We start from the raw sequence: 22,395 nt of genomic DNA on the forward strand, positions 1-22,395 counted from the left end.
CCACCTGAAAATCCATCAGTGCATCTACTTTTGTAACGTACTGTCAATTTAGCCTTAAGTCTAAGTCACAAAAGCAGTGAACAGAAGGAGGATCCACCCATCTTTTGTATTAATAGCTTGGCTGGGTGGAATAAAATCTCTGTCATTTAGGCATATGATAGGTGGAAAAGGACATAAATCATTTATTTGCAGCTCCCCTACAGAAGTATAACTATATTCATTCCAGAATGTGATTGTAAAAACAAAAAGCAAATTAGGGAAGGAAAAAATCCTTTGTGCTATCAAATTATTGGAGGACATGCAGTAAGAAAGAATGCTCTGCTAAGCATATTGGAATGTTAATTCTGCATTTGATACTGACCTTTTCTGATCAATATTCATATTACACCGGGGCAGAATTCTGTTTCCCTTGACTAGCTTGGTAGGTACACACCTATGTGTCCATGGCCATTCTGGACACTTATGTGCATATTACTTATGAAAATATTGCTGTCCAGAAAACCCATGGTTATTCAGCAACAGTGGAGGAACAAGCACATGAGGGAAGAAAGAGTAGGTCATTGCAATGTTTTACCTCCAATAGCTGAGTAGTTAGGGATTCCACAAAACAGAAGACCTGAAGCCACCTCACCCAGGTCCCTCTGCAGTGCTATTAAATGCAACAGGCAATGGCTCAGCTTGAAAAGGAGTGCTGAAGAGAGGTTTTGTGCTCTGCTGGGGAGTCAGAGAGATTTTAGGTAAGGACCTAGGGACATGTGTAAATGAAACGGGGACCCTAAATTGAAGCTGTGGGTTTTTAAAAATACCGCTTCAATTTAGGGCTGATTAACACCCTCTCCCCCGTCCCTACATTTACTTATCCATAGCACAGAGGCAAGTACCCAGGTATACAGCTAGAAAACAAAGGAAAACAGAAGTCTGATTTTTGTTTGTCCTACCTTATTTATTCTTGCTTATCACTTTTGTATGTGAAACCAAAACATTTTAAATCATGGAAAAGGAAGAGATTACCAATTTTGTTTTTGCATAGTGTTAGCTTTGTCAGTTGTATTGTTTAATACACCCAGAAATAAATTAGATACTGACATTGCTATGTGTAAAAACATTAGACAAAAGAAAGATAATTTAGCTGTAGGTAACATGAAATAAGTCCTCATCTGGTGTCGTTCTGTGGCTCAGGTGATTTCAATGGAATGACGACAATTTACAGCAGCTAGAAATCTGCTCTTATGTATAATAAAGTAGTCAATTGCAGGCAATATTTTATTGTAGGTATATTCACAGATGAATATAATTGTATTCATATTAAAAACATGCCAATTAATTTATCATGCATCTTTGACCAACCTGTTAATCTCATCTTACAAAATTCAAACAGTGCTTTTTTTTTCGAAATCACCCTTTCAGAATGTTTTCTCTTCCTCCCCTCAAATGCAGAATCTTCCCTCCAAATAGTCCTGTTCTATTTTAAGCTAAAATAAGAACAGGATTAATTTACAGTGGCCTTTTACAAAGACTGAAAAAAGATATAAAAACTAAAAAAAAAAAAGGGTGCTGATTTTGCTACCATTGGTTTCTCAGCCTTGGATTAAAAGCCCCCTTGAAAAAGTAGGCTAAATGAGTTTTGCGTTGAACACTGAAGAATGTTGCTGATGTTCCAGTGTTAGCAAAATAATCTCTGCTTTGGACATACATATTCCATTCAGCATTTTCTCTCTCTCTGACTGTTGTGATCATATAACACTTTTCCAACTAGACTATTTGTTTCTGGCATGCCCAGAGTAAATGCTGCTTAAAGTAACCATCCAGGAACATAGTGCAATTTATAAAAAGATCACTGATGAAATACTACTTGAAATCAACTAATTGAAGTCAACACAATTTTTTCTAATGCTCCCTTCCCCCCCCAAGCTTTACTGAGGAGATGAAAAATTGGGATGTGGCATACAAGCCAAGTTACTGGTATATTAGGACAGCACATGAAAGTTTTGTTCTGAGCCATTGATCATGTTTCTATACACAACAAAATATCTAATATCTTTCAGCCCTGCACAACCAGAAGTACAAGTTTTACAAGGAAAGGAAGATTTCTAGCCTCCCAAAGGGATACACAGGCTAGCTCTGAAAGAGCCAGAGATAACAGGCTTCAATGCTGTGACATTGATATGTCTAGAAAAGCCTTTTCAGTTCACTTTTAGAAGTTTTTTATAGGCTCCCTGTGACTCATCTACTGTGATACTATGAAAATGAAACCAGTCTTTCTTTCCAGATGAAGGAACATGACAAGTAGTCTGTACATATTTTTAGTATCCTTCCTTTCACTTGTAAAGGCAAACTCTCTAAAACACATTTCCAGTCACATTTCTCATATACATAATGGTGTGACTGTCCTTTGTGATGACCTGAATAATTCACTCATGTTTTAGCTATCAAAGGTAGTACAATTATGCTACACTCATGCTGATAAGTCATTTGTGGATTTTTAAGACTGTAATACAATGTACAAAATAGAAGCTACATACCCAAAACATAGTTCCTAAAATGAATGTTTAACAAAGACTGCAGTATTTTGCCCATGGTGCCTGAATTATGAAACAAAATGTATTTTGTAATTTTTTCTGGTGATATGATAGCTGTTATTTATAGACTTAGATTAACAAATGTAGAAACATTTTATTAGAGCACAGTCCAAGGCATTAAGGAAATGCATCACACATAGTTGTCCCTCTGCTATATGTAGCTAGATAAATGATATATTTAAGAAGAAAGGCAACTTCTTTCACATTTTAAGCAAGTGATGCTATGAGCAGCACTTGGGGGGGGGGGGAGTTAAGTGGTTCCAAAAAAAAAAAAGCAGAAAGATTTTGAGCAAGTGTGAAGAAGTGAGTTAAGTCTTGTTACTGGGCAAAATCAGTTTGATTTGCCAGAATCCAAGTTTTATGACCAAAAATGAAATTGAATGGAATGTGTGAGGAAACAGGAACAGCAATTATTATTTAATGGAGGTTGCTTTTAGAACACATTAAGAAACCATTTGTTATTTTTCATCTGCTAATCTTTAATTGTAGCTGTGTCAGTTTGCATCCCAAATGATGGGATTTTTCAGTGAGACCATTTATCATGGGGATTATCTGATGAACTTTGTGTGCCTGGAAAGCTCATTTAACAGCTCATTTACCATTATAAAAACATTCAGGTGAATCATGCAGTAAATGAATGTCTGGTGTCCCTTCAACACACCTCCAGCTTTTTGTCTGGTAAGAAGTTGATTGTTCGTTTGGCTTACAGTTCATGTACAAAATGATTCTTTTCAACCACATTAGTTTTTTGGGGGTTTTTTTGTTACAATTAGTAATGTGCCTTAGCCACAAGCAAATATGTTATCTTAGCCTTTTAAACTTCATGAAACAAAAGATTTACAATTATTTATCATGGAGTTAAACTTTTTTTTTTGATTTTTATAGTGTTTTAGTGCTGTGTTGGGCTATAAGCCTACAGTAAAAAAAAACATTTTTCTGTGATTTAAAATGCAACACTACTAATACATAGATATAGATATAGATAGTGGTGTTTCATTTTGATCATGGAAAAATGTGGGTTTTGAGTTACTTTTTTTTTAACCTGAAAACTGGGAATTTCTTTTCATCAGAGAAAACCAGAATCCCTGCTTATGAGTACTATTCTTATTTGAATATAAGATGACCCCTCCCCCCCCCCCAATACTTAGTTTCTGTATATGGAAAAGTTATAAATTCATTATTATTTCCCAGGTATAGAATCTAATTATTGGAGGTTTGCCTTGAATTTCTCGCCCTCCCACACCTGGTCAAATAAATCTGGGGGATCAGTACCTTTGCCTTCTGCACCCCCAACTTCTTCCCCCTGCAGTCTCTTGTCTCCCTTCTTATTATCAGACCCAGCTCTCCTTGAGCATATGGAATTGAGGGGCAGATTAGAAAACACTAACCTTGGATTAAACATACCTGTAATAATTTTCATATAGTACGTGTAGATTTTGTTAATTCAGAATTAATGTATTTTTCCTTTTTTTTTCTTTTTTTTTTCAAACTGCTACAAGTTCTGAAACAGGTACTCCATAAACACACGTTAAGGCAGCACTTTTGCACCTACTTATATATAGTGTGAACAGTGCATGATATATTAGTCCAAAGCCAAAAGACTCATGATTTACTACACAGTTTATTGGACTGGGCCCAGCAGGGTCAACAGCATTTGAAACAATGGTGACTCCACAGCTCAGCTGTGCTCAGTATGTATGTACTTCAGATACCCCAACAAAGAATCCACATGCTAATTGGTCACCCACTCATGACTGGAACTGTCTGTTCTTGTCATGAGTCCTGGGATCATCCAAAAATGTATATGCAGACAAGACATGGGGCAAAAACTGGTCCAGCTCTTGGAGTGTGGGACCACGCTAAGTATGTGTGTAGACTTGGCAAGATTTGATTTTTTTTATCAACTGACATTGATAAGCATCAATTTCACTTGACACTCACAGACAGATGAAAAACATATTTCTGTTGGTAACCACTGAAATTTACATAAACGGTGTGTAAAGAAATAATTGAGGATGACTGTAAGGAAATATGAGGCAGGAGGTACTGTGCACATGCACACCCACACATACATGCTGTCACACACATGCTCACCTACACTCCTGCACCCACACATGGTACCCTGTGCAGGAGCCAGGGCTGTGTTGGTAAGGCTATATTGGGAGGAGGGATTGGAGGGTTAGGGCTTGAAGCTGAGGCACCTGCTGCCACCAGCTGCTCGCTCTGCTCAGATCTGAGTTGGGACAGGAGCCAAATTCCTGTGGAGCCCAGCCTACCGCAGCCCCTGCATGATTGGGCCAGGGGCAAAACTCCCCTGGAGGCTGAACCAGGCTTCACTGGAGTTTGGCTCCTGCCTTCATAGTTTTATAGTTGGTAGGGTGAGAAGGGACCTGAGCAGATCATCAAGTCTGAGCCCCTGCCATGGGCAGGAAAGAATGCTGGAGTCAAACAGCCCTGGATAGGTGTCTATCTAGCCTCCTTTTGAAGACCCCCAGGGTAGGAGTAAGCACCACTTCCCTTGGAAGTTGGTTCCAGATCCTAGCCACTTTGGCTGTGAAGTAGCCTCCTGATATCTAGCCTGCATCTACTCTCCGTCAACTTATGGCTGTTATTCCTCAGTACTCCCAGTAGTGCTTGGAGGAGCAGGGACTCTGCCATTGCCTTCTGGTCCACCTTGGTCAGTTTGTAGATGGCTACCAGATCCCCTCTCAGCCTTCTCTTGTGGAGGCTGAACAGGTTCAGGTCCCATTGCCTCCCTTCATAGGGCCTGCCTTGTTGCCCCCAATCATGTGAGTGGCCCTCCTCTGGACCCTCTTGATGCTGACCACATCCCTCCTGAAGTGCAGCACCCAGAACTGGATGCAGTACTCCAACTGGGGCCTGACTAATATTGCACAGAGTAGGAGGATCACCTCTCTAGACCTGCTTGTGATGCATGACAAGGTGTGGTTAGTCTTCCTGAACGTGTCCCCACATTGTCGGCCCATGTTTATTTTGGCATCAATAATGATTCCAAGATCCTTTTCTGCCTCTGTGCTGACAAGAAGAGAGTTCCCCAGCCTGTAGGTATGCTGCTGGTTCTTCCTCCCCAGGTGCAATATCTTGAACTTGTCAGTATTGAAACCCATCCTGTTCTCATCTGCCCAACCCTGTAACCTGTCTAGGTCTGATTGCACCCTATTCCTCCCTTCTAGCTTGCCTGGGATTTTGTGACCTGGTCATAGAAGGCCACCAGTTTGGTCTGATGGGACCTGCCTCTAATGAACCCATGTTGTTTGCCCCTAAGCATACGCTCCCCTGCTGGCCCCCCACGGACATACACCAGAATAATTCTCTCAAAAGCTTACCCAGGACCGAGGTAAGACGAACTGGCCTTTAGTTTCCTGGGTCCTCTTACCTCCCTTTTTTGAAAATGGGGACCACATTGGCCCTTTTCCAGTCCTCTGGCACCTTGCCAGAGCACCATGAGTGCTTGTAAAGCTGTGCTGGGGTCCTGCAATGACGTCTGATAATTCCTTCAGCACTCTGGGGTGGAGATCATCAGGACCTGCTGATTTGAACACATCTAGTCCCACCAGAAGTTCCCTGAGTAGGTCCTCACTGACCCTGGGCCTGGCTGTGCCTCCCCTGGGATGGTCAGGGATCCCAGTGGGGGGGGGAATGACCTGGTCCTGCTCAGAAAAATGGAGGAAAAGAAATTGTTAAAGAAATTAGCTTTGTCATCTGGTGTGACCACCAGTTTTCCTAGCATGTCCTGCAGGGGCCCCATGTTACCCAGTACCTTCTTTTTACCCTCTATGTATTTTTAAAAAAGGACTTCCTGTTATCCTTGATCTGGATCAGTAGTCCCAGTTCCATCTCTGCCTTAGCCTTCCTAACAGCCCCCTACAATCTTGAGCCAAGGAGGTATAATCCTTCCTGGTGATGGCCACTCCCTTCCATTGGGTATACACCTTTTTAGCCATGAGACGTTTGTGGATGCATTTGTTGAGCTATGGGGGCTTTTGAGCACTTTTGCTCCCTTTGATCCACTTTGGGATTGTCACCCTTTGGGCTTGGAGGATTGTCTCCTTAAGGAACAACCACTCTTGGACTCCCAACTCCCCTCCCCTCCGGAACCTCAGTGCCTCCCCGACTAGTCTCCTTACCTCATTGAAATTCACCATCCTGAAGTCCAGGGCTGCTGCCTTGCTGCAGGCCTTTGATACTCTGCGCTGGATGGTGAATTCCAGTTGGCGATGATTGCTATTGCCAAGGTGGTTGAGCACCCACAGTCCCCTCACCAGGTCATTGCCTGTGGCCAGGACCAAGTCCAACAAGGCATTTCCCTTGGTGAGACTATGCACCTCCTGGGTTATATAGAGGACCTGTAACACGGCTAGGAACTTATGGGAGCGGTCAGACCTTGGCTGGTACTTGGGCAGAGAGAGCAGTCAGCAGCACCAAGCTTCTGGGATCCCTGCTGCTACCATCCCTGCCCCTTTAGCCCCCCCTCCCAACACATCCTTACCAGCACAGCGACTGATACTGCTGCAGCCATTGTGTGTGTGTGTGTGTGTGTGTGTGGTGACGTGGGGAGGGATGTGGCTATGTATGTGTGTTCTGAACTCCTTTGGAGCTTATTGGTGCTATTCTGAATTCTAGGAAATACATTTTTGTGAATGAGGATGGCTACTGTCTGCTTGCATAAAAGTATGGTTCATTAATTTATGGATATTTACTTTTTATATTACTAAATTGTCTCCTCCCATCCCTAAGTTTGTGTAATCCTGAAATTTAAATCAATAAAAACAGAAAAAAATACCTAATTTATGCAATCCTAAGAATTTCAGTTGCTAATAATCAAAATAAATGCTTACAAATAAACATTGATTTTCAATTTTTTTTTTAAATTGAGTTTTTCCATGCCCACATATGTGACAGATTGAGAGAAGGGGCAACAGAGGGATTCTGGGTGAACTGGGGCTCAATTTGGTGATGCTTGCCAGATGTTTAAGGCTAGTAAAAAAAAAACAAAACCAAGAATATGTGAAATGGGAAAGAAGGGCTCATTTCAGCTGTGGGAGTGAAAAGGAAGTTTAAATAGATGCAGTGTAGTGGCTTACCATGACTGAGAGAAGAGTCAGTTCTGTGGGGAATTGAATACAGTGAGAACTACCACGTATCTTACTTACATGAGCTACATTAAACTGTCCTTTTGGTATGTTCCCATTAGCATGTTTGCACAATATGGCCAATATGTTTTATGGTCATGCTCAGTGTAGGTTGCATACATTTAGTCATAATGGCTTTTCATTACTGAGTACATGCTACTTTTGGCAGCAATTTAATGAAAGACAGTGTACTTAATTAGGTTTTTCTTTGTATGTGAAAGTACTGAATGGGGGAAAAACCCTTGTCTTGTATTTGAGTTAATACCATATTTGGAAGGGGAAATGGTCTCTCTTAAGTTCCTTTTGTTTGAATAGCACTACTTTGTATAAACAAGTAAATTTACAGAAGTAGAACCTGACACTAGTGTCTCTCAAATAGCAGGTGAGTGGCCTGACCACTGAGCAATGAGGTCTCTTTCTCTTTCTAGTCTAATGCTCCTTGTTTCAGTTGTATTCCTTGTTTCTCAGGTGCCTTGCACCACTCCCATGCACAAGGATTGAACTGCAATTTTCCCTGTGTATGTGATTGAGCATTCAGGTCCACAGCCCACAGGCCTAACTGTGGACTCAGAGAGAGCTCCAGAGACCAGATTTGGCCCATGGGTTAAGCCAAGCTGTCCAGCTACTGGCCTACAAGCTACATGGGGCCCCCAAGGATAGGGACAGACATTTAAAAAGCTGGAGCCTGGATTGATTCAATCTTTGCAGGCTAGTCTAACCGGGCTCCCATCCCATTGCTACTTTCCCCTATTGCTTTTGCTGCAGCAGCAACTGAGGCCTCTTGTCAGCTCCCCCCCCCCCACCATGTTCTGCTTTTTGCACTTCCCAAAGCACAGGGAAGGGCAAGGACACCAATACACAGTGTTGGGGGAACCCACAGCTGCAGCACTGTGAATGGGGTTCAGATCAGTGCAGTGTGGGCAGGTGGAATGTCCATGTAGCATGATGCAGTGGGAAGAAGAAGTACACAGTGTAATGCAGCCACTATTTGGGGTGGGGAGGTCACCACATGGCATGGTGCTGTGTGTGCAGCCCCCAGCTACTTAGAAGTTGTACAGCCCTGTAATAGAACACTCTCTGAGAATTTTGCATAAAGTGGGCTGCTGGTGATATTAAAAATGCTCTGAATATTTAACTGTCAATGGAGGTTGCATAGGAATCCACAGGTACCAATGGTCCAGTGCAGGATTTTTGTCCCAGATACTGTTTAGCAAAAATTAAATAATAGACTTTGTATGATGTAAGGGATTAGAGACTGATTTAAAGACAGAGAACAGAAGAATGTTTATATAAAGTATTACTATCTTTCCAGGATTTGGCCTCCTATAGTCATCAGGGATAGAAGACAGTAATATTCTTGTTGTTTTTATTCTGGGGAGGTGCACAATTTCTGTGGTGATGGACACCAATATGAACATTTGGAAAGATGGACGCATAAATAGAAGTGCTCATAAATCTTATCTCCTAGAAATTCTCTTGTGACCCTGGACAGAATTATTCAGTATTCCTACTCCTTTATTTCTTGAAAGAAGACTAATATCTTTTGTTTTATATTTGTTTTAATATGTTTTATATATGGTCTAAAAATAAAATTGTTTTATATGCACTCTTACTAGTGTATTGTAGCCAGAAATAAAAACAAGAGTTGACTATATTTTATTGACTTCTATAGTATATGTCCAGCAATACTTTGAGAATAATGGTACCCCTAGACCTAATCCCATTATTTACATTTGAAACGAGTTTCTATTCTCAAATATATCTGAAATAGTACAATTACTAAATTTGATTAAACATCTACAATGCTTTAAAAAAAATCAACTAATACTGATAATAATATCTGACATTTGTTAAATCATTAGAATAGTTACTTAGGAAGGTCATATTTACTCAGTATTGTGTTTGTGTTTTGTTTTTAAATTTCAGACCCATCTGCTCCACCAGCCCCATCTAATATCAGAATTGAAAACATCACTACAAACAGTGATGGAAGTGTAAATGTCAAGATTGCTTGGGATCTCCCAGAAGAGCCTGATATCCCAGTGCACCACTATAAAGTCTTTTGGAGCTGGACATATAGCAAATTTGTGATCCCAGCTAAAAAGAAGAGAAGGAAGATTACTGATGGGGTAAGGAGGAAAAATGAAATTGAGGCACAAAACCACCTATTCAGTTATACATTAAATATTAAATATATATTTTGGTCTAAAACAGATCTTATTATTTTCAAAGATGGAAAGGTGTATAGTTTATAAATTCAGTTTATAAAATTACTTGTAATTCATAGCCATGATTTTCCTTCCCCGCAAACCTGTCATTTTTCCATGTATGCCCAATGAAGTCAAAGACAGGAGCAAATGTATATTGAAAAAAAATTTCAAGTCCAGTAGAAACAAAAGAAAAATATTTAAGTGTCAACACAGGAGATAAATGGGAACCTATTGCAGATGTAAACATTAGAAAACAGTATTTGTCCTTTAAAATAAGTGTTATTTTACTGTAAGCCTTGAAATGATACAATGCGTGTTTTATTCAGAAAGCAAGAAATGTTGTCTCTAGCACAATTCTTTCATTATAACATTTGATCTTTGGAACTGATCTTTCACAAATCAGAGCAATTTTTGATGGTCTAGATCCAAGATAATACAATAAACTTACTGTATAACGGAGCTGAAATATTTCCTTAGAAGCAAATTAATATAAATGTCTGGAGTGATATATAATCAGGTTTTTTATTATTAAACCAGTACATCTGTTCTGATACTTTTAGACGCACTCTATTTTATTTTTACAATAGATTTTTAATAGAAATAGAAGACCATAAAACATTGCAAAGCAGGCTGTTCTGTAATATGTGCCACTGTAAAAGCCAGTAGAATTGGGCCCCAAGTCTGAATTAATATATAGTGCATAGTATATATAGTGGAGTACAATAGTTGCAAGGATATGCTTCAAACTTGCTCACTCTTGAACCCCTGTACTTTGGGGAAAGAGTAAGCCATCTGCTACTCTAACTTCCACTCTGACAATGAATCAGGGACTCCAGTGAAATGTTCCTGAAACATCATTTACTCCCTCCTCACTGTGGTTGGAATTGCTGGTGGGAGGCATCATTAACTGTGAGGTCAGCTATCGCCATCTGTGTTTTACATGACAATAAGTAGCTTTAGAAGGTTTAATAATGACCCACCCCAAACTTTCTATCTCCAAAGAATGCTTCCTTCTAAAGCCCCTAAAAAATAAACACTGCATATACATATACCATTACATATACTAATAGGAGCTGTACTAGCATATCATATGTAATATGGCTTATAATTCCCAGCAGAGCTAATACAGGGCTGATCTGTTTCCAGGGCAGTCATTATATGCATGGTTACACTGGTTTCCCTGGTGCTGATCGCAGCTGCACAATCAGCTACTGCTGCAATGTTGGCTATTTTTGAGCCTCCTCATAAAGGTGGCATCTGGGGCTGCTGCCCTGGTTGCACCTTCTCAGTAACACCACTGATTCCTAGATGTGAAGATATCCTTTAAATCAAGAAGGAAAAGAAATCCTGTGTTTAGCTGGATCCTTTAGTGTTATACAAACCTATGTTATGTAAAGATAACTTAAGAAGATTTCCATCATACAGGTTTCCCTTGCTTTATGCGGGTTCTGTATGTGTGAATTCACTCTTACGAAATGACCCTTTTTATACCAAAAATTTGTTATATGCGAGGTAAATTCATTCTTATGTGATCAGAGTGGTGGAAGTCCACAGTCAGCTGCTTTGTGCAGAGCATTGTGGGAGTGATGCACACCAAAATATAGTCTCCTGTGTGGATCTGTGCTCCTCGCTCATTGTCTTCAACATGAGTTTCTGTAGCCATCCCCATTATGGCTTCTAAGAATCCTGCTAGCTTATCTCCTACCCCTCTCCCTTAGTCCTGTACTTCCTACCAGTGATGTGGAGTCTGACACTGAAGATCCTTCACCACCTTCTCTTCACACCAATGAAACATTCACCACCACCTTGTGCTTCTGTGTACTGTCTGCTGTTGGCGAGTACCAAAAGTATCTTGTAAAAGTGGTATAAATGGGTCTGGAGCTCAGTATAGTCGAGTTCTTGGAACGTATCCCTATTCGTTACACTGTGAAGTTTTCCAGAAACACATGTACAGCATAAAGTGAGAGAAACCTGTAAAATCATGGAGTAAAACTTTTGCTCAGGTATGTGTGCAAGAAACATATTTTTAGAAGTACAGAGAACTCTTAAGAAGTAGAATCTCTGATTTTCCAGATCATAGGAACAGCTTTACTTTATGGATTATTAATTGGAGCATGATAATCCAGTTCATGTGCCTTTTGCATAATGCCACTGGAGAATTGTATCTTTTCTTATTCTTTTTAGAGCTGAGATTAAAAAGTGCCCTTGTTAATCTTCTTGCAACAGACAAAACAAGTAAAAGAATATTTGGTCCATATCCCAAACTGTGTTGTATCTGTTTTCAGACTAACTGTCTCTAGACAAAGTTTCCTGTTTCTTAGCTAACAGTCTGTTCGGAAGCTGGGGAATATGCAGTTTCAGCTTCATTGGCCAAATTCTTGTTATACTTAAAAAAAAAAATAGTCTTGGCATAAACAGCTGATGCCTATATTTACCAAAGGGGGCCAAAGTTCTGTAGACATCAAAAAGTTTAGCACATTAAAAACAACATGGCAACACAAAGACCAAATAATAGGAAATATGAAGTAAAAGAATCAAAGAAAAAAAGCACGTTTCAATTTTGTTGAATTTTATGATTCTTTCTCCTTCCAATAGTATAGTGTGCCTAAGACAACAGGCCTGCTTTTAATAAGAGTGAAAGTTGCAGTAATCCTATAACTGTTCTGTATATATACTTTCTCCTGTTATAGCCCCAAAATTATGTGGTCCTGGAGGGACTCCAACCCAACAGCAACTACAACGTGGAACTGCAGGCAGTAACACGCTGGGGACAAATACGGCTAAAAAGTGCTAAGGTTTCTCTTCATTTCAGCACTACACAAGAGACCATTAATAGTAAGTGACTGCATCTAAATGATCTTACCGCTGTGTTTTAACTGATGAATTCTCAGATTTTAAAATATTCTCAAATTATAAATGGCTGTAGTTTAGCATGCCAGTGTGGTTTTATTCAGGTCACACTGCTTTACTTCCTTGACTTTCTTCTTTATAAATTGGATATATTTCTGCCTACCTTGCCTGTTTTGAAAAGTTATTTTTAAAGAATAGTTCTTTTTAAAAGTAAACACTTTTTAACATCCTGCAAAAGTTAAGCATTTGCAGGGTCACGGCCTTACTATTTATAAAGTATAGGCACTAATCACCCACAAGTACATATTTAAAGCCTCCAGTAGCTAAAGCAGAAGTAATCCCAGACCTCTGTCTTAATTGAACAAGCTAAACTTTCAAAAGTTTTAAAAATCTTGCCAGCTTTGAGTAGCTTATCAATTCAAATTGGCAGCAGTGGCAGTTCCTTGATAGGAGAATGATAGTCTTCCAGTAAATATGAAAGCCAGCAGTGAAACAGTAGATGCATGAAGAGGCTGATCCTGCATGTTCATTTCCAAAAATGTGAAATAGTTCTGGGAGGAAGGAGTAGATCTCGGTGTTGTTGGGTCATAGCTTCCATCTATATGCCTCCATGGTGCAGTGAGTTTACTTGATTGATCCTTGTCATACACCACAGCACCATTAGGGACAACTGAATACTTGGGTCTCAAGTATTGATGTTAATATTGCATTGCTTCAGATTGGCCTTCAAGGCGTCTTCGAATCTCTTCTTTTGCCAACCTCTAGAAAAGTGAGCATTAGTGAGTTGGGAGTATAGGACCTGTTTTGAGAGCCAGTTGTCTGGCATCCTTATGACATGCCCCATCCAATTGACCTGAAGGCATATAAACATAGCTTCAGTGCTGGTGGTGTCTATGAGCCAGAACTCTGGCATTTTTTCTTCTGTCCTTCCTGTGACATCAAGGTTTTTCTGAAGACATTGCTGATGGAAATGTTCCAAAGCTTTCAGGTGTTTTCAGTGTGTCATCCACATTTCATACCTGTACAACAGGGTAAGGGTTACAGCATGTTGGTAGATGATAGAGGTGCACCAATATATTGCTGGCATATCAGATCAGCATCAATAAAATGCCTCATGCATGAGCAGAGCCTCAACATGAACACAGCCAGGAATGCAGCCCAGCAGCAGAGAGACCAGCATCTGGTCGGTATGTGTGTGGGTGGGAAGGGGCGTGGGGGAGGGAGGGGCTGTGGGGGGCAGAAAGAGGCCCTTACGGTGTGGGAGGGAGTGGGGCAGGGGCAGGGGAAGGGCAGGCACTGCCCAGCCAGGGTGGTGAATGTGACCCCAGGAGTGGGACAGAGCTGTGGGTGAAACATCTGGGGGGGGGTATGGGGACTAGAGGGGGCAGCTCCCCGCCATGGTGTGCACTCCTTGGGGAAGCATATGCAGCTCCTAGATTTGTGCATGGGGTGAGGGTGGACTGCCTGTCGTGGGCTCAGGGCCAGGGGCTGTACAAGCCTCTCCCCGGAGGAGTGGAGGAGCGGGGGACATTGGGCTGGGGATGCACTTGGGATGGGAGGAGGCAAAGTGAGCGTTAGGAGAGATGGCTACAGGGTGGGTTATAGCCACCCCAAAATTCTCCGTAGCCACCCTCCCAGTACCACTGCTACCCGCCCCACCTCTGCCAGATCCAAGCTCAGCCCTGGCCTAGCCCCTCTGCTGCGAAGAGACTGGTGCAGCCCCTGGCCCCAAGCATGCAGCCTGCTCTTGCCCCAGGCACAAATCTGGGGGGCACATGCCCCCATGTCTCCCCTGGGGGTGTGCACAGCAGTGAGGAGCTACCCCCACTCCCCAACTTCCTGTAACCCCCAGGTGAGCTGCCCGTGGCTTCATCCTGCTCCCGGGGTCTCATTCACTGCCCTAGCTGGGCATCTCCTGCCCCTGCAACACTCCCTCCCTCACCATGGGGGCCTCGATCTGCCTGTCCATGCCCCTTTCCTCCCCCACACCCATTTGCCGCCACAGACTTACCAGTCAGACACTGCTTTCCAAGCTGCCTGGCTGCATTCCTGTAAATCAGCTATCAGATTGGTATTGGCTGATATGGTTGGTATTGACCATTGGTATTGGCCAAGAAAATCTTTATCGGTGCACCCCTAGTAGATAGTTTCATAGTTTAGCACCAATAAAATGCCTCATGCATAAGCAGAGCCTAAACATGAACACAGCCAGGAATGCAGCCCAGCAGCATAGAGACCAGCATCTGATGAGAAACTTGGTTTTGGTTCCTGATGTCATGATTATTAAAAACACAGTTTTGGAGACACCTTAAAGCAGCATTGTTCTGTGTCAAATATCATTATCCAGATTTATTTTGGGGAAAGATGGCCACCCAGATAGAGGAAATGATCAACATTCTTCAGGAACTGCTAAGGATGGGTTGATTCATAGATTCATAGACATTAGGGGCTACAAGGGACCTCCTGAGATCGAGTCCACAGCCCACCTTCCTTAGGCAGGAAGTCTGCTGGGGTCAAATGATCCCAGCAAGATAAGCATCCAAACGCTTTTTGAAAGAGTCCAAAGTAGGCACTTGCACCACCTTTCGGGGGTGGGGGGGGGTCCTGTTCCAGACCCTGGACACTCAGACTATAAAGAAGTTTTTCCTTATGTCCAGTCTAAATTAGCCTTCCAGAAGTTTGTGGTCATTAGATGTTGTTATCCCTTGGGGACCCCTTGTAAACAACTGTTCTCCTAGATCCTGGTGTGTCCCCCTTAGATACTTATAAGCTGCCACCAAGTTCTCCCTGAGCCTTCTCTTCTCCAGGCTGAAGAGTCCCATGTCCCTCAGCCTTTCCTTGTAAGGCTTGCTCTCTTGGCCTTTGATCATGCTGGTGGTTTTCCTTTGGACCCTCTTGATCTTATCCATGTGCCTCCTGAAGTGGGGGGGGGGGCAAAAACTACATAGTACTCCAGCTGTGGCCTCACTAAGGCTGAGTAGATTGGGAGGATAACATCCTTGGTTTGGCTTGAAATACACCAGTGGATGCATGCCAGGGTTTGGTTTGCTTTGCCAGCTATAGCATCATATTGGTGGCTCATATTCATCTTGTGGTCAATCAGGACCCTGGTGCTAGCAAGCATAGCACTGCCAAGCCTATAAGTATGATGCTGGTTTTTCCTCCCAAGGAAGAGCATCCTGCACTTCTCTACATTGAACACTATCAGGTTTTGGTCCACCCACCTTGTGAGTATGTCCCGGTCGGCCTGTATCCCCAGCCTATCCTCCAGTGTGACCACCTTCCCCCATAGTTTAGTGTCATCTGAAAACTTTAGCAATCCACCTCTGATGCCCAAATCCAGATCATTAATGAAGATACTGAAGAGTACTCATGCGAGTACTAAGCCCTGAGGGATACTACTTGTCTCCTTGTGCCATGTTGATTCACTTCCGTCAACTAATACTCTTTGGGTCCAACCCCAAAGCCAGCCATCAGACCATAGGATGGTCAAGGCTGCAGTCCCCTGGCTTAATCATGATAGCATCATGGGAGACCAAGTCAAAGGCTTTCTTGAAATCCAGATATATGACATCAATCTCATCTCCCTTGTGCAGGCAATGCATCACCTGGTCATAGAAGGAGATGAGGTTGGACAAGCAAGACCTTCCAGCAACAAAGCCATTATGGCTGGCAAACAGGAAGTTGCCTTCCATTAGCCTGTTGCTGATGGAACCCTTGATGATTTTCTCCAGGATCTTTCCAGGGATGGATGTCAGACTGATTGGCCTGTAATTTCCTGGATCTTCCTTCTTTCCTTTCCTGAAGATTGGGACCACAATGGCTCTTTTCTATTCTTCTGGTACCTTACCCAAGCACCAAGCGTTCTCAAATATCTTTGCCACAAAGAGTGCTATGATGCCTGCCAGCTCCTTCATAACTCTCAGGTGCATTCTGTCCAGGCCTGTGGACTTATGGATCCTGAGCCTCTTGAGGTGTTCCCTCTCTTGATCTCCATCAATTTGAGCCCATCTCCTTCCCACTGGATGCTTTGTATCCTGTCCAACAAGGTACACCCTTGGGCAGGTGGAAAACCAATGCAAAGTAATTATTTAGGAGAGTGGCCTTTTCCTGAGCATCAGATGTCAGCTCCCTCATTGGATTTAGCAGTGGTCCAATGTTGCCTCTGTTCTTTCTCTGACTTCCCACATATCTGAAGAAGAACTTTTTGTTGTCCTTGATTCCTGTTGGTAGCCTAAGTTCAGTTTCTGCTTTGGCTTTTCTGGTCTGCTCTCTACAGGTGTGGGCTAGTGTTCTGTAGTCCTCTTTGGTGATGATTCCCATTTTCCATCTGGTGTAGGCTGTTCTTCTTAGTTTCAGGAGATCCAAAAGTTCCCTTTTGAGCCAAGGGGGTTTCCCAGCCTGCTGACTGAATTTCCTGTGGGATGGAATGGATTTTCCTTGTGCTTTGAGGATTATGTTCTTAAGGAACAATCATTCCATGTGGACTCCCCTTTCTAAGGGGACTGTGGTCTCTTAGTGCCTGACTGGCCAGTCTCTTGGGTTTGTTAAAGTCAGCCTTGCCAAAGTGAGGATTTCTGTTTTATTGAGAGATTTACTGCCCTGTGTTGGACAGAAAAAGTGAACAGTTCATGGTCACTGTCACCAAGCTTCCTCTTGATCCTCAGATTGCTCACCAGGTCATCTCCCTCGGCCAGAATCAGATCCAGCAGTGCCTCTCCTCTAGTCAGCCCATAGACCTTTTGCATTAGATCATCAATGCAAGCGAGGAAGCGAGTCAGATCTGTGACTGAGCAGATCTGGGCATATGCTCTTCCCATGAGATGTCAGGGAGGTTGAAGTCACCCGTGATGACCATGCATTTTTTAATTGCTCTAAATCTGCAAACCTTGCTCTCAACCATGCTGCCAAGGGCGACTGCTACCAGGAGTACAAAACTCCAAATTGCATTGCTCTTAAAGTTATTGGTAGCACACAAACCACTCTACTACACTGAGGTTGCAATCTATAAACCTCTAAATGAGGTTCTAAAGGGAGGAAATGCCTTCTAAATGAGATTTTGAGATAGGTCTGTCAAGGTGAATGTGCATGCAAAATAATATAGTAAAAAATTTCTTTGATTTTGAGGGCATACATACAATAACATTCAGCGTAAATTCAATTATATTAGATTAACAATGTGTCTAAGGTTCATGCTAAAGTCATTACTAAGTTGCTCTCTACTGCTGATGTGTTTTTAGCTAATCAGATAGAACAAATGATAATTCTGAAAATTATTTTCTGGAAAAAAGTAAAAGGCCTCCCCAAGCTTGTCATTTTACTATTTGCCTTGCCCTCTTTCATTATTTTCCCCTTTAGTTTCCTTTTATTTTATAATCTAAATGAGAATTAATCAGAGACATTTGCCTAATCCCTATGTTGTTACATATTCTTTTTTCAGTGAATAATCTGACTGCTGATATCTTTGGTTTATTCAGAAATTCCATCCCATGCACCCACACATTGTTTTGATACTTATCAGTGTGTTAAATGTGGTTCTATGTGAGAGAATTGTTTTGCTAACTCTCCCCAAACTTTTAGAACATGATCATGCATAGAAGTATGATCACTGTAAGCTGTTCAATGTCTGTGTATGTGCACATGCATGGCCAGGGCAAGAAATTGCTTTGTAAATTCTAATATTGACAACCCCAGGCATTCAAAAAATGCATCAAACTCAAAAATGTAAGCAGATTGGCTTGAGAAAATTAGTTTCTAAAAAGAATATATTGAGCTATTTTTTCCCTTTGCCATCTGTTTTTGTGTTGTTTCTACATCTTTTCAAGCTTTTCTTTACCATCTTGAAGACTACCAATTTTGAGGGGCATGTACGGTAATATTGGCTTACAAAGAAATGAAAGTAAGATTCTCACATAATATCATGACTCCAGGAACTTTAAGAAAAATCATAAATACTATGAAATTTCTGTAAAAATTATGAGAGTAGACAGTAATAAGACATACAAGTTTGAATCCGTGTACATTTAGCAGAACTTTGTAATTTATTTCCTCATTATTCTTGAGTGGAAATTTGCCATTTAATTCCAAGGAAACAGGATTAGCTCAGGTTTTATTAGCATAAGCTCTTTGCTGTATATTAATGTTGTACTATCAGATCACAAATCTTGTAGTAGATGTGAATAGTATTTGGTCTTTGGACTAAGATCAAGATTATTGCCTTTGATACAATATAAACCACAAATACAGACTTCCGCTCAGAATTACTGTGCTGTCCTCTGAAGCAGAGTTAAATGGTGTATTTAGAATGAGTAAGTGTCAGATAAACATTAATGAGATTTTGAATGTTTCATAGTTTGTAGGGATGGAAGGGACCTGAGCAGATCATCAAGTCCGACCCACTCCCTTGGCAGGAAAAAGTACTGGGGTCAAAGAACTCCAGGGTAGGAGCAAGCACAACTTCGCTTCAAAGTTGGTTCCAGATCCTAGCCGCCCTGACAGTGAAGTACCACCTCCTGATGTCTAGTCTAAATCTACCCTCTGCCAACTTGTGACTGTTATTTCTAGTCACTCCTGGTTGTGCTTGGGGGAACAGGGACTCCCTGCTGCTCCACTCTGACAAGTTTGTAACAGGCCACTAGATCCCCCCCCTCAGCCTTCTCTTGTGGAAGCTGAACAGGTTTAGGTACCTTAGCCTCTCCTTATAGGGCCTGCCCAGCTGCCCCCTGATCATGCGAGTGGCCCTACTCTGGACCCTTTCCATGTTGTCCACATCCCTCTTGAAGTGCGGTGCCCAGAACTGGACGCAGTACTCCAGCTGCGGCCTGACCAGTGTCACATAGAGGGGGAGTATCACCTCCTTGGACCTGCCTGAGATGCATCTGTGGATGCATGACAAGGTATGGTTGGCCTTCCTGACTGCATCCCCACACTGCCAGCCCATGTTCATCTTGGCATCAATGATGACACCAAGATCCTTTTCTGCCTCTGAACTAATGAGAGAGGAGTTCCCCAGCCTGTAGGTATGGTGCTGGTTCTTCCTCCCCAGGTGCATCTCCTTGTCAGTGTTGAAACCCATCCTGTTCTCACCCACCCACCCCTGTAACCTGTCTAGGTCTGATTACAGCCTATTCTTTCATTCTAGTGTGCCCACTTCCCCCCACATCTTGGTGTCATCAGCAAATTTGAACAGGGTGCTTTTTACCCCCTTGTCCAAGTCACTGATGAAGATGTTGAACAGTGCAGGCCCAAGGACCGATCCCTGCGGAACCCCACTGCCCACATCCCTCCAGGTTGAAAATGACCCATCCACCACCATTCTCTGGGTGCGGCCCTCCAGCCAGTTGGCAACCCATTTGACTGTGTAGGTGTCGACACCACACTGCCCCAGTTTTTTAATGAGAATGGGGTGAGAGACAGTGTCAAAAGCTTTCCTAAAGTCCTGAAAGACTATGTCCACTTTTACCCCTGCATCTAAACATTTGGTGACCTGGTCATAGAAGTCCGCCAGGTTGTTCTGATAGGACCTGCCTCTAATGAACCCGTGTTATTGCCCCTAAGCATAACCTCCCCTGCTGGCCCCTTGTGGACATGTGCCATAATAATTCTCTCAAAAAGCTTACCCAGGATCGAGGTAAGTCTAACTGGCCTATAGTTTTCTGGGTCCTCCTTCCTCCCTTTTTTGAAGATGGGAACCACATTGGCCCTCTTCCAGTCCTCTGGCACCATACTAGAGCACCACGAGTGCTCATAAAGCCGTGCCAGGGATCCCACAATGACCTCAGCTAATTCCCTCAGCACTCTGCGGTGGAGATCATCCAGACCGGCTAATTTAAATACGTCCAGTCCCTCCAGAAGTTCCCTGACTAGATACTTACTGATCCTTGGCCTAGGCTCATCTTCCCTGGCGCCTGACGTGATCCCAGTGGGAGGGCTGATTCAGTCCCTGCTCAGGAAAATGGAGGCAAAGAAGTCGTTAAATAGGTTAGCTTTGTCATCTGGTGTGGCGACCAGATTTCCTATCGTGTCTTGTAGGGGCCCCATGTTACCCAGTACCTTCTTTTTGCCCTCTATTTATTTAAAAAAGGACTTCCTGTTGTCCTTGATCCAGGTAGCTAGTCCCAGTTCCATCTCCACCTTGGCCTTCCTGATCATTAAACACTTTACAAAATTCATTATCCAAATAGTGGAATTCTGATTAAAATTACTTTTAAAAATCAATCTAAAAAATGTTAGATTTGGCAGGTGTGTTGCAAACAATAAGCAATTGTTGATGTTTTAAAATAATATTGAGTCAGCCTGAAATAAAGTAATGTCAGAGAAGAGCATTGACCATGGAACCTATGGACATGACACTGCAGTGTAGAGTGGTAAGATTATGATCATGTCCTTTTTATATGGACTCACTGAGTGACATTACTTAAATAATTAAAATTCTTTTTGCCTTTAGGGTCTGTTGTACTGAACTTCTCCAGTCTGTACTTGTATCACTAACAGGTTTGTGTTACTGCTGAAAATAAATAAAGAACCCTTGCTTCACTTCCCTTTTCTATATTTGTCTTAGGGTTCACAAAACTTCTTCCAAATGGAGCTCAGTTAACCTTCAGCTCCACATGTGAGCTTTGTGGTTTCATCAGTTTCTATTAATTACAAGGGGCTCCTCTTTGCACTCATCACCACAACTAACTCTAAACTGTTTTATAGATATTCTTTGGGATGGTCTATTATTTTTTCTTGACCCTTTTACCCTCTTTAGCTACAAAAAATAGAATAGATTATATTTGCACCATCTTGGAATTTTCTTTGATTTTACACTGAATTTTTAGATAATTTAATTGACTGTTTTTAGGTTTTCTTTTTATTCCAGTTATACTAAAGTGGTACTTTCCATTACTTTAAAATCTGTAATTTTCCTTAGACCCAACATAGCACATGATTATTCATGGCCATTCACGTAATTAAATTGAGTGGCTTCTTTTTCATTTCAATTAATTGAATTTGCTTTGATTCACAATATTTTATTTTTCATGAAAGGTTGCATGAACAATTTCTACATTTCTGAGGATATTTGCAGAAGTCTAGGCTCTTACGAATATATGTATGCATGCTATGGTTCTATAAACTATTGCTGTCTGGAGTAAAGCTGACTTGAGATTCTAGCCCAAAACACTTTTTCAGTACTTGAGTGAAGACAGTTTATATATTGTATTATATATATAGTTGCTATTGTGTATAAAGGTAATCAGTGTGTAAAGTGCCAAAAATATATAAATTCCAGATTATTTTTTCTTATACTGTAAAGTGATCCAGTATACTGGACTGTATAAGAAACCCAAAGTTGCTATAGTTTGGTTTCCAAATATATTTTCATTTCTGCTCTTTGACAGTGTTCTGTAAATATAGTCAAAGCAGAAGATGATCTAAATTTCAATGGGAATCAGGTGCTTGACTCAATCCATTAATCCACAAGCTTTATTCACTCCTTCTTCCCATGAACATGACAGACCACTCCTACCTCCTTGTTGTGTAGATGTGCTGCAATGAGCCATATAGTGCCCCTTCCCTCTGCTGCATAGATGGGCTGCAACATGTCCTGCACCCCCACTT

General features: G+C 41.8%; 1 protein-coding gene across 1 annotated transcript in view; it reads left to right on the plus strand.

Moving 5' to 3' along the window:
* The window catches only part of ANOS1 (anosmin 1), a 189,219-nt gene that overhangs the window by 121,075 nt on the left and 45,749 nt on the right, over nt 1-22,395 (plus strand). Inside the window, exons 7-8 of the mRNA XM_019528468.1 lie at nt 9,659-9,861; nt 12,633-12,777. Coding sequence (XP_019384013.1) covers nt 9,659-9,861; nt 12,633-12,777 — 348 coding nt within the window. The remainder of the gene's footprint in view (nt 1-9,658; nt 9,862-12,632; nt 12,778-22,395) is intronic.

Source organism: Crocodylus porosus, unplaced genomic scaffold (genome assembly GCF_001723895.1).
Source record: "Crocodylus porosus isolate Cpor-Errol unplaced genomic scaffold, CroPor_comp1, whole genome shotgun sequence".
Classification (NCBI taxonomy): domain Eukaryota; kingdom Metazoa; phylum Chordata; order Crocodylia; family Crocodylidae; genus Crocodylus; species Crocodylus porosus.